Source organism: Bombina bombina, chromosome 6 (assembly GCF_027579735.1).
Source record: "Bombina bombina isolate aBomBom1 chromosome 6, aBomBom1.pri, whole genome shotgun sequence".
In the NCBI taxonomy this organism is placed as follows: Eukaryota; Metazoa; Chordata; class Amphibia; order Anura; family Bombinatoridae; genus Bombina; species Bombina bombina.
In genome coordinates this window covers 800,143,771-800,156,391 of record NC_069504.1, presented here as the reverse complement: position 1 = coordinate 800,156,391, position 12,621 = coordinate 800,143,771, and the positions used below count along the sequence as shown (strand labels likewise).

General features: G+C 38.3%; 1 protein-coding gene across 6 annotated transcripts in view; it reads right to left on the bottom strand.

Annotated features, from left to right (window-relative positions):
• ENTPD4 (ectonucleoside triphosphate diphosphohydrolase 4) overlaps nucleotides 1-12,621 on the bottom strand; it is a 110,836-nt gene that overhangs the window by 17,688 nt on the left and 80,527 nt on the right. For 4 of the 6 annotated variants that reach the window (XM_053718121.1, XM_053718120.1, XM_053718119.1 and 1 more), the window contains 3 exons: nucleotides 9,943-10,046; nucleotides 9,238-9,297; nucleotides 8,771-8,925 (listed from right to left, as the gene is read on the bottom strand). In XM_053718121.1, the coding sequence (XP_053574096.1) occupies nucleotides 8,771-8,925; nucleotides 9,238-9,297; nucleotides 9,943-10,046 (319 nt within the window). The remainder of the gene's footprint in view (nucleotides 1-8,770; nucleotides 8,926-9,237; nucleotides 9,298-9,942; nucleotides 10,047-12,621) is intronic. The other 2 variants (XM_053718124.1, XM_053718123.1) reach the window with 2 other exon arrangements.

Here is a 12,621-nt window from a genome sequence, read left to right as displayed (position 1 = left end):
CAGATACACATAAAACAAGATATCATACCACGCAGGGTAGACAAGACAATCAATATAACAGTCAAGGTGTAGGTTAAGATATTTAAGATTTCAGTACAGCTATATTCATATGACAATCATGCAAAATTCAAATCTTCATTATAGTCCTGCTTGGTGTCCTGAGTATCTACATTGCTGGGGGTTTTATTGTTTTTTAAAGAACCTTAAATATTCCTAATGACTAAAACTAACTAAATAAAAGTGAGTGCTAACAGGGTGGTTAACATTAAACTAAACTAAACTAAATGGGGCTATTGCCATGTGTCTAAATTGAATGTTACGCCGCTATATGTAACCACTTGTGCACAGAGATATCACATATTAGTGAAGGTAAAGCAGACTATATAGGCGTTATGGGTCACTCAGTAATCAAAATATTGGAGCTGTTGCGCTAAGAGATTGTAAGGCACCTATATATCTAACTATACTTATATGAAAAAGCATATAGCTAAATTGCCCCTAACAAACTTAAATTAGAGTAAAAAAAATAATACAAAGTCAACTAAACTGAGCTAAAGTAATTAATAAACAATACCCTGCCTACTAAACATTATCCTAATAGCAATACTGTGTCCTCTGAATTCTATAGTGCTCATTGAAATTACTAATTATAAGACAGATTGGTGGTATTATGAAATATCAGAAAGAACAGGCAAAAACTAAGGAGAGGTCGATACACTTCAGTTTGACAAATTGAGGTTGTGTATGAATAAAGCATAACAATTAGATATTCACTCCAAGGTCCTATCCTACAAGCTGGGTGTGATTGCCCTTGCCAGATTTACCATTGGGCGGGTAGGAATTATATTGCACTCCATGTATATAACAGGTGTCATATGTATTATGATTCGCATAGTTATAGATTTAATCTCTCGTAAATTAGCAGCTTTTAATTGGCATAGTTCATTTAATCCTCTTCCAACAGGTAAGCATAGTATCTATATTGCGATAATTTGCTGGTGTTTGTCAATTTAAAAGAAAGGTATATACATTGCATTGGCTACACACCCGTCACTTCGCTAAAATGTCACATCCTAGCACAAGAAAATGAGAGATTATAACACATTAAGGAGTATGTCCATCACGTACACAGGGGTAAATAAAAATAAGTAAACAGAAACACAGCTGGTTATAATTGTGCAGCCAAGAAAACATTGATCTATTCTATTTTTCATTGTAGGGCACACACTTAGACTGGAAAGCAGCAGGTCTTGTGGGAGATAATTATCAGATTGCGGATCAACCAACTCCCATAACTAACCAAGCCCTTCTCTGTCTCCATCCATAACTCCTCTCAGGGGAGCGATAGTGAGGCATGTCTTGCAGGTTCCCTGATACGAGTCCCATATCTATAGTAAGTGTCCTTGTAGCTCTAAGGTCTGCGTTAGATCGAGCAGGCTGGTAGGCTGGCTCCCAGTCGCTTGTCAAGGAATGTCTCAAGTTAGGAGTTATGTGTCTCAGGGTATCAGTGGGGGAGTCCCTGTACGTGGAGGTCCGTTGTGAATCAGTTTTGGAGGAGAGTGTCCGGGGTGGAACAGGCACCCTCAGCGTCTCAGTGGCAAGGTTCCCCACGTATCTGGCAGGGGTGGAGATCTCCTGCGGAGTGTAGTGTCCAGTAGATTTTTCAGGGCCGCTCATCACGGAACATGAGTACAGTGGAGGTGCAGTCTCTCTTTCTCGGCACATCGCCAAATGATCCGAGGTAGGAACGGGGGAGTCGTCCCTTGTGATAAGTCCGAATAGATGAATGCGGGGTAGGCTATATAGGTTCCGGTCTGGAGAGTAGGTTTGCTTGCGTACCGGCTCATTGTTTGTAAGGTTAGGCTTCACAATGGCCTGTATTACTTCATGTAGCTTCTCATAGCTCAATAGTAAGCGATCCAATGAAGGCTGGAAGACTGCAAATATCTGCTCGGCCAAATTGCCTTCCGATTCCATTTCCATGTGGCAGTAGGCCTGTAATTCAATATGTACAAAGTCCCTCGTGGGGTCCCCCTTGGGGTCTGTTTCGGTTAAATGACTTCAGTAGGAGAAAAGAATGGAGTATTTCTATCTGCCTAATGTTCCCGGACAGCTTTCCCGTCAAGGGAGGTGCAGATGGCATAGAATGATGACAGTGTAGTTTGGATTAGAAGCAGGACTCTTCAGAGCAACAGATGCTCACAGCCATCTTCTAGAGCCGCCCACCGGAAGTCCCCCATCACATGCTTTTTTATTATCTTTTCGCAACAGGGGAGTGCTAGTTCATGTGAGCCATATAGATAACATTGTGCTCATGCCAGTGGGTTGTGCACAACACAGCACTAATTGGCTTAAATGCAAGTTGATAGATGATAATAATAATAATAGCAAGTCATGTGATCAGGGGGGCTGTCAGAAGATGCTTAGATACAAAGTAATCAGAGGTAAAAAGTGTATTAATATAACCATGTTTTCTGTGCAAAACTGGAGAATGAGTAATAAAGGGATTATCTATCTTTTTAAACAATTTTTTTTTTAGTTTACTGTCCCTTTAAACGCTATATGTTATTAAAGGGACACTATAGTCAAAACTAAAATGTGCATCATTTTATGTACAATCATTTTTAGAATATCCTTTATTACCAAAAATGCTTATATAGTAAAAAGGTATAACTTGCATGAGCATATTTATATATGCTGCATGGGCAGTTGAACCTACAATCAAATACACTGCCAGTGCCTGCTCAGTGACACAATGGTGGTGTGTATTGTCTCTCTGAGCCGGAGTGGTGTTTTATAGCGGGTACACTGGGCACGCACAGCATATGTATTTAAAAAAAATTAAATATTTTGTCTGACATTCATTTGATAACGGAATGAACAAATAAAAAAAACAACACATCTGCTCCTTTGTTCTTATGGGGAAACATTTTAACAAATAAACAAATGAGCCAATGTTGTATTAATTTGTTCCGTTACATTTTTTACATAAGACTTATGTCCCTGAAATAGTAATAACGTTTATTAGAGGCATTTGTGCTAATAAAAAGGTATGGGGGGAAAAAAAAAATCTTCTGTTCAATTGAAATGCATTTAAAAAGGGACCATAAAGTCAAAATTAAAGTTTCCTGATTTAGAGAGAGAAGTCAATTTTTTTTTATATTTTAAATATTTTTATTGAGGATTATATGCATAACAATAAGGTTCCAATATTCATATCTATATGATACACATTCTGAAAAGATAAAAAGAAAGAAGGTGCAGGCAGGATACAGTGAAAACATGGGAACACAGTCGTGTTTACATAATGACAAGCTTCTATCCTCATTTTTTACTAACATTATATTCATATACCTCAGAGTAAAATATGATGCTATAAAAGGTTAAGACTGGACAAGGTAGGTATTATTCTGTTGTCCGCATCTGGTAGACCCGGTATTGTAAATATATTTGATATTGCGAGTAAGAGTGTATGTCTAAGAATAAGAAGGATTTTGCTGTGCAGGGATGCCATACATATATAAAAATAAAAAGGGAAGGGAAAGGAAAATTGATGGAGCAGTTAATATGTAAATAAAGGTGCTACCACTTGCTTGATTTGATTTATGCCTAAGGATTCTTCCCCTATGAAAGGTTGCTGTTTCTGCAATTTAGTACTGCCTGTTATTCATATTACCTACTCTGGGGCCACCTGGGTACATTGCAGATTATAAACAGTGGCTTCAGCTGTACTAGGCAGTGTAGTTATCAAAGTTGTGAATTTTCAGGGGGCGAATAGTTAATACATAATAATAGGATTCCAATATGTAAATGCAGTAAGCCCTCTAATGAAAGACATAACGGGCAGGATAAAATACAGTCGTGAGGGGCTTAGGTGTGTTAGCATGTTGACATGTTACTCTCCCCAATTTTAGCTAGCCCTACTTTCATTTGCATCAATACAAAATATGAATCTCACTGACATGGTTTTATAAGTATATTTGATAAGAGGTTTTTGTGTCCTCAAATTAACACTGCCTGAGATTCATATTACCTAATCCCTATGTTTCTCAGCAGATTAAAAACTGTGGTGCTAGGTGCCATGGGAAACATATCCAATTTATGCATACTCAATAAGTGATTTAAACATTTCTAACTTAAACGTTCTAAGTAAGCTCCTTAAACTGAGCTAAACAAATATGCAGAAGTGACAAGACATCTCACATTGACGCTGCCATTAAAAGTTATAACTCTACCCCCAGTGTCTCTTCAGAAAATTCTGTTTGGGGCCTATGACCACGCGGGCTTTCGGGGGTCTGAGGTCTGTGGCTGGCAACATATTTATTTTTATTTTCCCCTCGGGTTTGTTTAACTGCAGGAAGTCTGGTCTGGTTGCGGTTTTGCTCGTTTTGGGTATTCCTCTCTGTTCCCTATGCAATGTGGCTAATGCTGGGGCATCCCCCCACTGCTGCTCACCGCTATAGGTCTCTTCCATAATTTGAGGACCCGGCCGTGTTATCCATGATTTGAGCCCTCCCAGGGCTGGCGTCAATGCTGAGACCGATGGAGTCAGAGCTGCAATGATGCGTGGAGGTTCCGCTTTGTATGCGTCTGAGGCCAGGGAGGTCTGCTCTGTACCGCGCTGCTCTCTCGATATAGGTAGGTCATCGGCAGCGCTGGTGCAGTTGTCCCCTTTTGTCTCCGCTTGTTCCTTCAGGTGGCTCGCCGTTTCTGTTTCCTCTGATATGCGGGCCAGCAGAAAGTCATATGGGGCTCCCTCTATAAGCTTGTGCATGAGGGACGCTAGTTTTGCAGGAAAGTCCACAGTGTATTCTAAATAGCTCTCTTCCAACATGTCTGCCACTCCTTAAGATTTTGTCTTCTCTGTGTCTTGGTTCTGGTCGCAGTAAATATTGTGCCAGACAGCAGGTCAGATGATTGTCCAGTCTGTGATAAGTGTTGAAGAGGTTCAGTAAGTCCGTATATGTAGACAGCACTGATGACCCGGCTCTTCCCGGGGGGGAGGTGGATGCCTTGTAGTAGCAGGCCGCCGCCTAAGGCTTATAAGTTCCGATCTGGGCTCTCAGTGTCGTTAAAACAGCCAGGAAAAGATACACTAGGTCACACTAGCTAGAGCTATTAGGTGTAGTATAGTGTGCACTTATTCCAGCCGTTAAAAGTATAATAAAATCGGCGGATTATTAAAAATCTTGCTGGAGCCGACAGAAAATGTGTCGTCTTCAGGATACTGCATGGACACGCCCCCCCGAGAGAGAAGTCAATTTTAATTAAAGTGAATGTAAATTTTGATGCTAAAGTGCCCGGTTTTTAAAACTTCGATCAAAAACAGGGGCACTTTAATTCATCAAAATTTACATTTCACTCCTGTTGTGAAAAAAAAAACAACTTACCTTTTAATCTTCACAGCAGCTCCAGCTTCCTCCGGTCTCACAAACCATTACTGATAGGGATGCACCGAAATTTCGGCCGCAGAAAGTTTCGGCCGAAAACGGCATTTTTGGCTATTTCGGTTTTCGGGTTTTTTGCCCGTTATTTTCGGTAAAATTATTGTGTAGCATGTTTAAAATTTGATGCTAGCCTAGAGCTGCTGTTTAAGTTTATTACTTGACTTACTGTTCTGCATATAATGAGTTTTCTAAGACTATACTTTATTTGGATAATTGGTAAAAAAAAAAAAAAATTGTTAAATATGATTCTGTTACATAGAACTAAATGAAGAATAAAACAGTATATTGATATTTATAAATTGTTTTAAGTAAGGATGGTCGCAGAAACATTTTGGCCGAAAATGGCATTTTTTGCCTGTTTTTTTTTTTCTTGGTAAAATTATTGTTTTAAGATATTTTTGTCCAATTTTAGTGTGTTACTTTCAATAAAAGTCTGGGCTTTTTTTTATTGGCTCTAATTATGCAAAAAAAAACTAAAAAAAAAATAACTTGAAAAAATACATTTTCTGTATCAGTTTTGGTTTTCGGCCAAGTGCATCCCGGATTTTCGGATTCGGTTTCGGTCCAGAATTTCCATTTCGGTGCATCACTAATTACTGATGTCAGAAATGATGGATAGGTCATCCTCCAATCACAGCTTCCCCCCCGGGGAATCAGAGTCTGATTCAACGTTGTGATTGGAGGAAGCCGGATGCCTCATTTTACACCCAGGAAGAGGCTTTGAAACGGGTGGAGGAAGCTGGAGCTGCTGTGAAGAATAAAAGGTAAAATAAAAATAAAGAATAAAAAAGTTTTTTTCACAACAGGAGTGAAATGTAAATTTTGATGAATTAAAGTGCCCCTGTTTTTAATCGAAGTTTTAAAAACCGGGCACTTTAGCATCAAAATTTACATTCACTTTAACTTCCCAGTTTAGTTCCATTATCAATTTGCTCTATTCTCTTTGCATCCTTTGTTGAAAAGCATAACTAGGTAGGCTCAGGATTAGCAATGCACTTCTGTGAGCTAGCTGATTTATGGCTGCACATACGTGCCTCTAGTCATTGGCTCAGTCACCGTGTTCACCTAGCTTTCAGTAGTGGGTTGCCACTCCAACAAAAGGATACCAAGAGAATGAAGCAAGTTTGATAAGAAAACATACAATTTTAAACAACTTTTCAGTTTACTTCTATTTGAATCATCACTACTCATTTGAGTTATGGTGGAGATAAAACCATGAGATTAAAATCCTCCATTACATAAAAGTAAGATATAGAATTATTAAACAGAAAATGAGCAAATCAAAAGAAAGTATCCCAGATTGATTTACTCCCGAAAAACTCTATATACACCGTCACCAAGGCACTCTAGGTAAGATATGCAAATATTCAACAAATCACGTTTTTTTGCAGCAAATTAAAACCTACCTTCTGCTGACGAGAGTCAAAAAACTCGAAATGGCTGTACAGAAGTGTTTTTTTCTTTCCACATCCTACCCCATAAAGGGGATTGCCATTTAAAACAGTGCTTAGAAGCAAAAACCATGAGATATTGAATATCTAATTTGCATACCTTACCCAGAGTTCCCTGCTGCATTGTTGACAGTGTATACAGAGTATTTCTTGGGTAAAGCAAGCGGATATACTTACCTAGATTTGCTAATTTTCTATTCAATAATTCTATACATCTCTTACTTTTATCTGAATCATGAAAGTAAAATTTGGGGTTGTGTGTCTCTTTACACATTTGAGTTTTTACTATTATGTCCCTGTCCCTTAAAATATTATCTAAATATATGTCACCTCAATATTAATAAATATATTGCATACAAAGAGAGAAGCGCTCTACCAGGAACGAAAAACAGCTCATCAGCTAGTTCTATGGCGATTTACCACCCAGGAGCAGCCTCTTTTAGACCAGTGTGCTTTTCACAGAGGAAAGTGTAGTATATCAGTCTGATCCCGCCAAGTAAGGTCAGTCCAGCCCTGAAATACCAGGCAATTCTCCTCTGAACAAGGAACATGACAACCCCAAACGATCGTTTCGGCCTATGGGCCTCGTCAGTGAGGTGCAGCCACATTCCTCTAAGACACTGGGCAAGGAGTCCACGTCTGGTTTCCCCCACATCACCCATAGGGAGACCTCCCTAGGGTCAAATTAATATGCATATGAAGACAGAAGCACTCTATAAAGAGCGAACAACAGCTCATCAGCTAGTTCTATGGCGATTTACCACCAAGGAGCAGCTTTTTTTAGACCAGTGTGCTATTCACAGAGGAAAACTTTCCTGTAGTATATCAGTCCCGCCAAGTAAGGTCAGTCCAGCCCCGAAATACCAGGCAATTCTCCTCTGAACATGGAATAAATATAATTATAGGAGCATAGAGCATTAATTTTCCTTTTTAGAGGGTAAATGTAATCCATGAAAAATGTGTGGATTCTCCCAGAAAATGTGATCATCTACGGGCTTTTACAGTCTTATTTATGAGTCCGATTTGCTTGTATTGTGCACAGCACATACGGGAAGAATAATTTCTAAGAATCTAAAACATGCATTAAGAGGGCAGACTGCATTTGGTGAAACATGAAGAATTGAGTTAGGACAAAAACGATCCATTACGAATCAAGCATGAAGCCAATTCATAGGTGAAGAACAAGGGCCCTTACGTACGTTACTTGCATGACACATACAAGAGCTTATAGGCAAATATTTTAACACACATTTTATACATAAGTATTTCCTGGAATATTGCTCAATCGCTGAGGAGGTCAAAACTACATTTTCCAGAGAATTTAGTTTTTTCCTTAGAGAATACTGGCGTTTCAGTCTCTCAGAACTGCAGTATCTTTAAACATTAAAATAAAAGGAATTTTAGGATTGTTAGGTAATCCTCTAAATTGATGCAGTATTGAGTTAATATATCTCTGTTTTATTAAACAACTGCTACCACAACTTACGTAAGTTACGTTACTGGCCACAATTAATTGTTTACACATCTTAACTGTATAATTGCAGTAGAGTGGCATTTATATGCATTTCCTTTTAACCTTCCACATTCCTGCTTCTATCCAGAACATTTTCTGAAGCAAAACAGCCTAAGTGTAATCCCAGTGAATAAACAGATTTGTGTAGCCAAATAAGTATGCAGCCAAAAAAAATCCATCAAGGGACAAATATTGGCCCTCATTAGTACACTCGGTAGCTCAAGGAATGCAGAAGAACTTATGCAATGTAGAAAGACATACAATAACCATGCAAAAACAAGCTTGTAATGGTACAACAGAGAAAAATAAGAAAAACAAGGAGGTGCAAATAAAATGAAGTAAGTTGTACAGATAATGACCTGCTGGGAGGAGGCAAAGCTTACACTTTTAGGTACTTCATAAGCTATCTGGGTAGAAACACCACCCATATCCAGGATACCCGCTGTGCGCTTGCGCATGATAGCTTCCTTATTATCACTGCCGGGGGGGTTTACTTCTACCACAGCATCATCTTCTGTGGAAGGGAGAGAAATAGTGAGATAAAAAAAGAGACAAAATCTCAAGGCTAGGAGAGAGAGAGAGAGATATTGGGAAATGTTCAGGCATGCATAATGAGATGTGAGAACTAGGCTAAAAAAGGCAGGAGGGATCCCAGACTGACAGACACAGAGGTGATGAACATAGATTAATCATTATTTGTAATGGTCAAATATTCGTAAGCCCCAAGCAAGTGAGTAAATGCAGCAGACTTCTTTAGGAAGCAATGCACATCCAAAACCAACATAAAAACACGAGAAAGATTAACAAATCATCAGAACTTGCTCACCATCATCTATATGATCGAACCGTCCAAGAACAAAGTTGATGCCGATCCAAGCGTAAACTCCTGCAAAATCAAACACAAGGGTGCTTATTACGGAGCTGGTTAAAGGAATACTAAACCCAAATTTTTTTCTTTAACGATTCAGACAGAACATGCCATTTTTCTTCGTTCTTTAGCTATCTTTATTTAAAAAAAGCAGGAATGTAAAGTTTAGGAGACGGCCCATTTTAGGTTTAGCACCCTGGATAGCGCTTGCTTATTGGTGGATACAGTTATCCACCAATAAGCAAGTGTAACTCAGGTTCTGAACCAAAAGTGGTCCGGTTCCTAAGCTTTACATTCCTGCTTTTTAAATAAAGATAGCAAGAGAAAGAAGAAACATTGAGAAAATGAGTTAACTAGACAGTTGCTTAAAATTGCCTGCTCTATCTGAATCATTAAAGAAAAAACTGGGTTTAGTATCCCTTTAATGAAACAAATATTACCTGCGATGAGGAGGTTTGTGGCTAAAAAACATTTTAAATGCATACAAATACCCTCTACAACTCCATATTAATGAAGTCAGGGTACAGAATGCCAAAAAATATCGAGCATATTGCATTACATGCAGAAACAATCCATCACTTTATATACAGAAACACACAAAGAGGGTGCTGTATTGGTATAAGACATGCTTGTGTGGTGAGACGGCTGAAGAGGCGCACATACCTTCCTGCTTCCCTGAGATGACCTCTGCGTGGGAATCGGAGAAGAGAAAATCATAATGGACCGGAATATCAGTCCGTAGGTCTTCCAAGATGGCATCCTGTTGGCTGAAACATAGCACTGCAGTCAGTGTGGGCATCAAGTGGGTTTCGATTAGGTCTATTTTATGTTTGACAAATAATCTCTCTAAGGATCAAAATAAAAACAAAAATAAATAAATGCTATGTTAGACTGACAGCTGTGACGAGATCTTCAACAAACTGTGGCAATGGTATGCACCCAAGTATGAGGGAAAAAAGGGAAAAAAGTCCAAATTAAACTTTTATGATTCAAATAGAGCATGCAAGTTTAAACAACTATTCAATTTACTTCTTATACCAATTTTGTTTTTTGTTCTCTTAGTATCCTTTATTGAAACACTTAAGCGAAGCACATTTTCAGAGCACTATATGGCAGCAGTTTTTGCAAAACTATTTGGAACAATGTTATACACTGTTACAAACACTGCTGCCATACAATTCCCTAAACACATGCACGCTCCTGAGCCTACTTAGGAAACCAAGGAGAACAAAGTAAAGCTTATAATCTAAGTAAATTGGAAAGTTGTTTACAAAATGACGTTTTCTCTGAATCATGAATATTTATTTTGACGTTCATGTTTCTAAAGGATTAAAAAGGGATATGACACCCAAATATGTTCTTTTATGATTCAGATAGAGCATGTGACTTTAAACTTTCAAAATGTGCTTCTAATATCAATTTTTCTTAATTCTCTTGGTATCTTGTTGAAAAAGCAGTGACGTAAGCTTAGGAGCAAGCCCATTTCTGGAGCACTATATGGCAGCAGTTTTGCAAGATCTCTAGATGGCAGTACTATTTCCTGCTATGTAGTGCTCCAGATACCTACCTCTTTAACCCTTTTGTGACCGGGTTATAAAGTCTACATCGGAACAACGTTCTGATGTAGACAAATTGAAATCACGCGATCGTGCAAACGATAGTGAGATTTCAATTATGGGATCGGGTCTGGGGGGGCGTCCCTATGACGCTAGGTACGCCCTCCAGACTGCAATCAAATCCTGAAAGCGCAGTAGGCTTCAGGACAGCCATTGGCTATGATGTTGTATTCTGTCATAATGGCTTTAAAGCCCAGCGCCGTTGTGACGGAATACAATGGCATAACGGAGAAAAAAGGTTAAAGAATACCATGAGTAAATTGGAAACCCTTTTTAAAATGGTATGCTCTGTCTAAATCACAAAAGAAAATGTTGGGGTTTTATATCCCTTTAATTAACTTTAAAAAAAAAAAGTTACCCAACGGTAGTGAGATGTTATAGGCTACAACTGTACAAATTCTCAGCGAGGTTTGGCTTTCTCTCTAAACAGTCTACAATAAGAAAGCCAGTAACACTAAAATAATTTTACATTTTCTTCATTTAATTTTTTGCTCATCCCATTTTTAAAAAGGGACCACCCCAGCATTTTGTAACGCACAGCATGTTTAACATATAACCAGCACCATGTGTACAGAGTATGTCTATCAATCAGTGTCCCTGTTAGTACCTTTAGTCCTGGTCTTGGCATTTGTGTTTTGGTTCTTAAACAACACATGCATATTACTGTCATTTATGCATCTTCAAAGATGCAGCTATCAAAAACCTTATTATAAATTTACACATGTAATTTTGAATGGGCTGCACGGTTCCATGAGACTGAAGTGGCCAAAAATAAAAAATATATTAAAAGTACACAAAAAGAAATGCAACTGGGACCCACTGCTATGCTGCTGGAAATAATAAGTCAGGAGAAAGCTTTGAAAATTTTGTGTTTTCTGTGAGCTTAAAGGGACAGTCAAGTATAAATTAAACTTTCATTATTCAGATAGGACTTTTAATTTTAATCAACTTTCCAATTTACTTTTATCATCAAATTTGCTTTTTTCTCTTGGTATTCTTAGTTTAAAATAAACATAGGTAGGCTCATATGCTAATTTCTAAGCCTTTGAGGGCTGCCTCTTATCACATGCTTTTTAAATCTCTTTTCAACACAAAGAGACAGAAGTACACGTGGGCCATATAGATAACACTGTGCTCAGGCACAGGGGGTTATTTAAGATTTAGCACAAAACAATGCTAAATTTAAGACAATAGATAATAAACAGTCACAGTCATGTGATCAGGGGGCTGGAAGAAGGTTCCTAGATACAAGGTAATCACAGAGGTAAAAAGTACATTAATATAACTGTGTTGGTTATGCTAAACTGGGGAATGAGTAATAAAGGGATTATCTATCTTTTAAAACAATAACAATTCTATGGTTGACTGTCCCTTTAAAGAGCTGTCCAGAAATCTAAATATCAAGAACACAGAGGATACAAGTGGAAAGAATACCCATCCTGTCTCCATTACCTAACTCTGGACATGTTAAAAGGACACTCAAGTCAAAATTAAAATCTTTCATTATTCAGATAGAGCAGCAATTTTAAACAACTTTCCAATTTACTTCCATTAACTAAATGTGCACAGTGTTTTTAGATTTTAACTTTTTGAGTCACCAGCTCCTACTTAGCATGTGCAGAATAAACGTGTATGCATTTGTGATTGGCTGATGGCTTTCACATGGTACGTATATGCATTTGTGTTTGGCTGATTGCTTTCATATGGTACAGGGAGAGTGGAAATC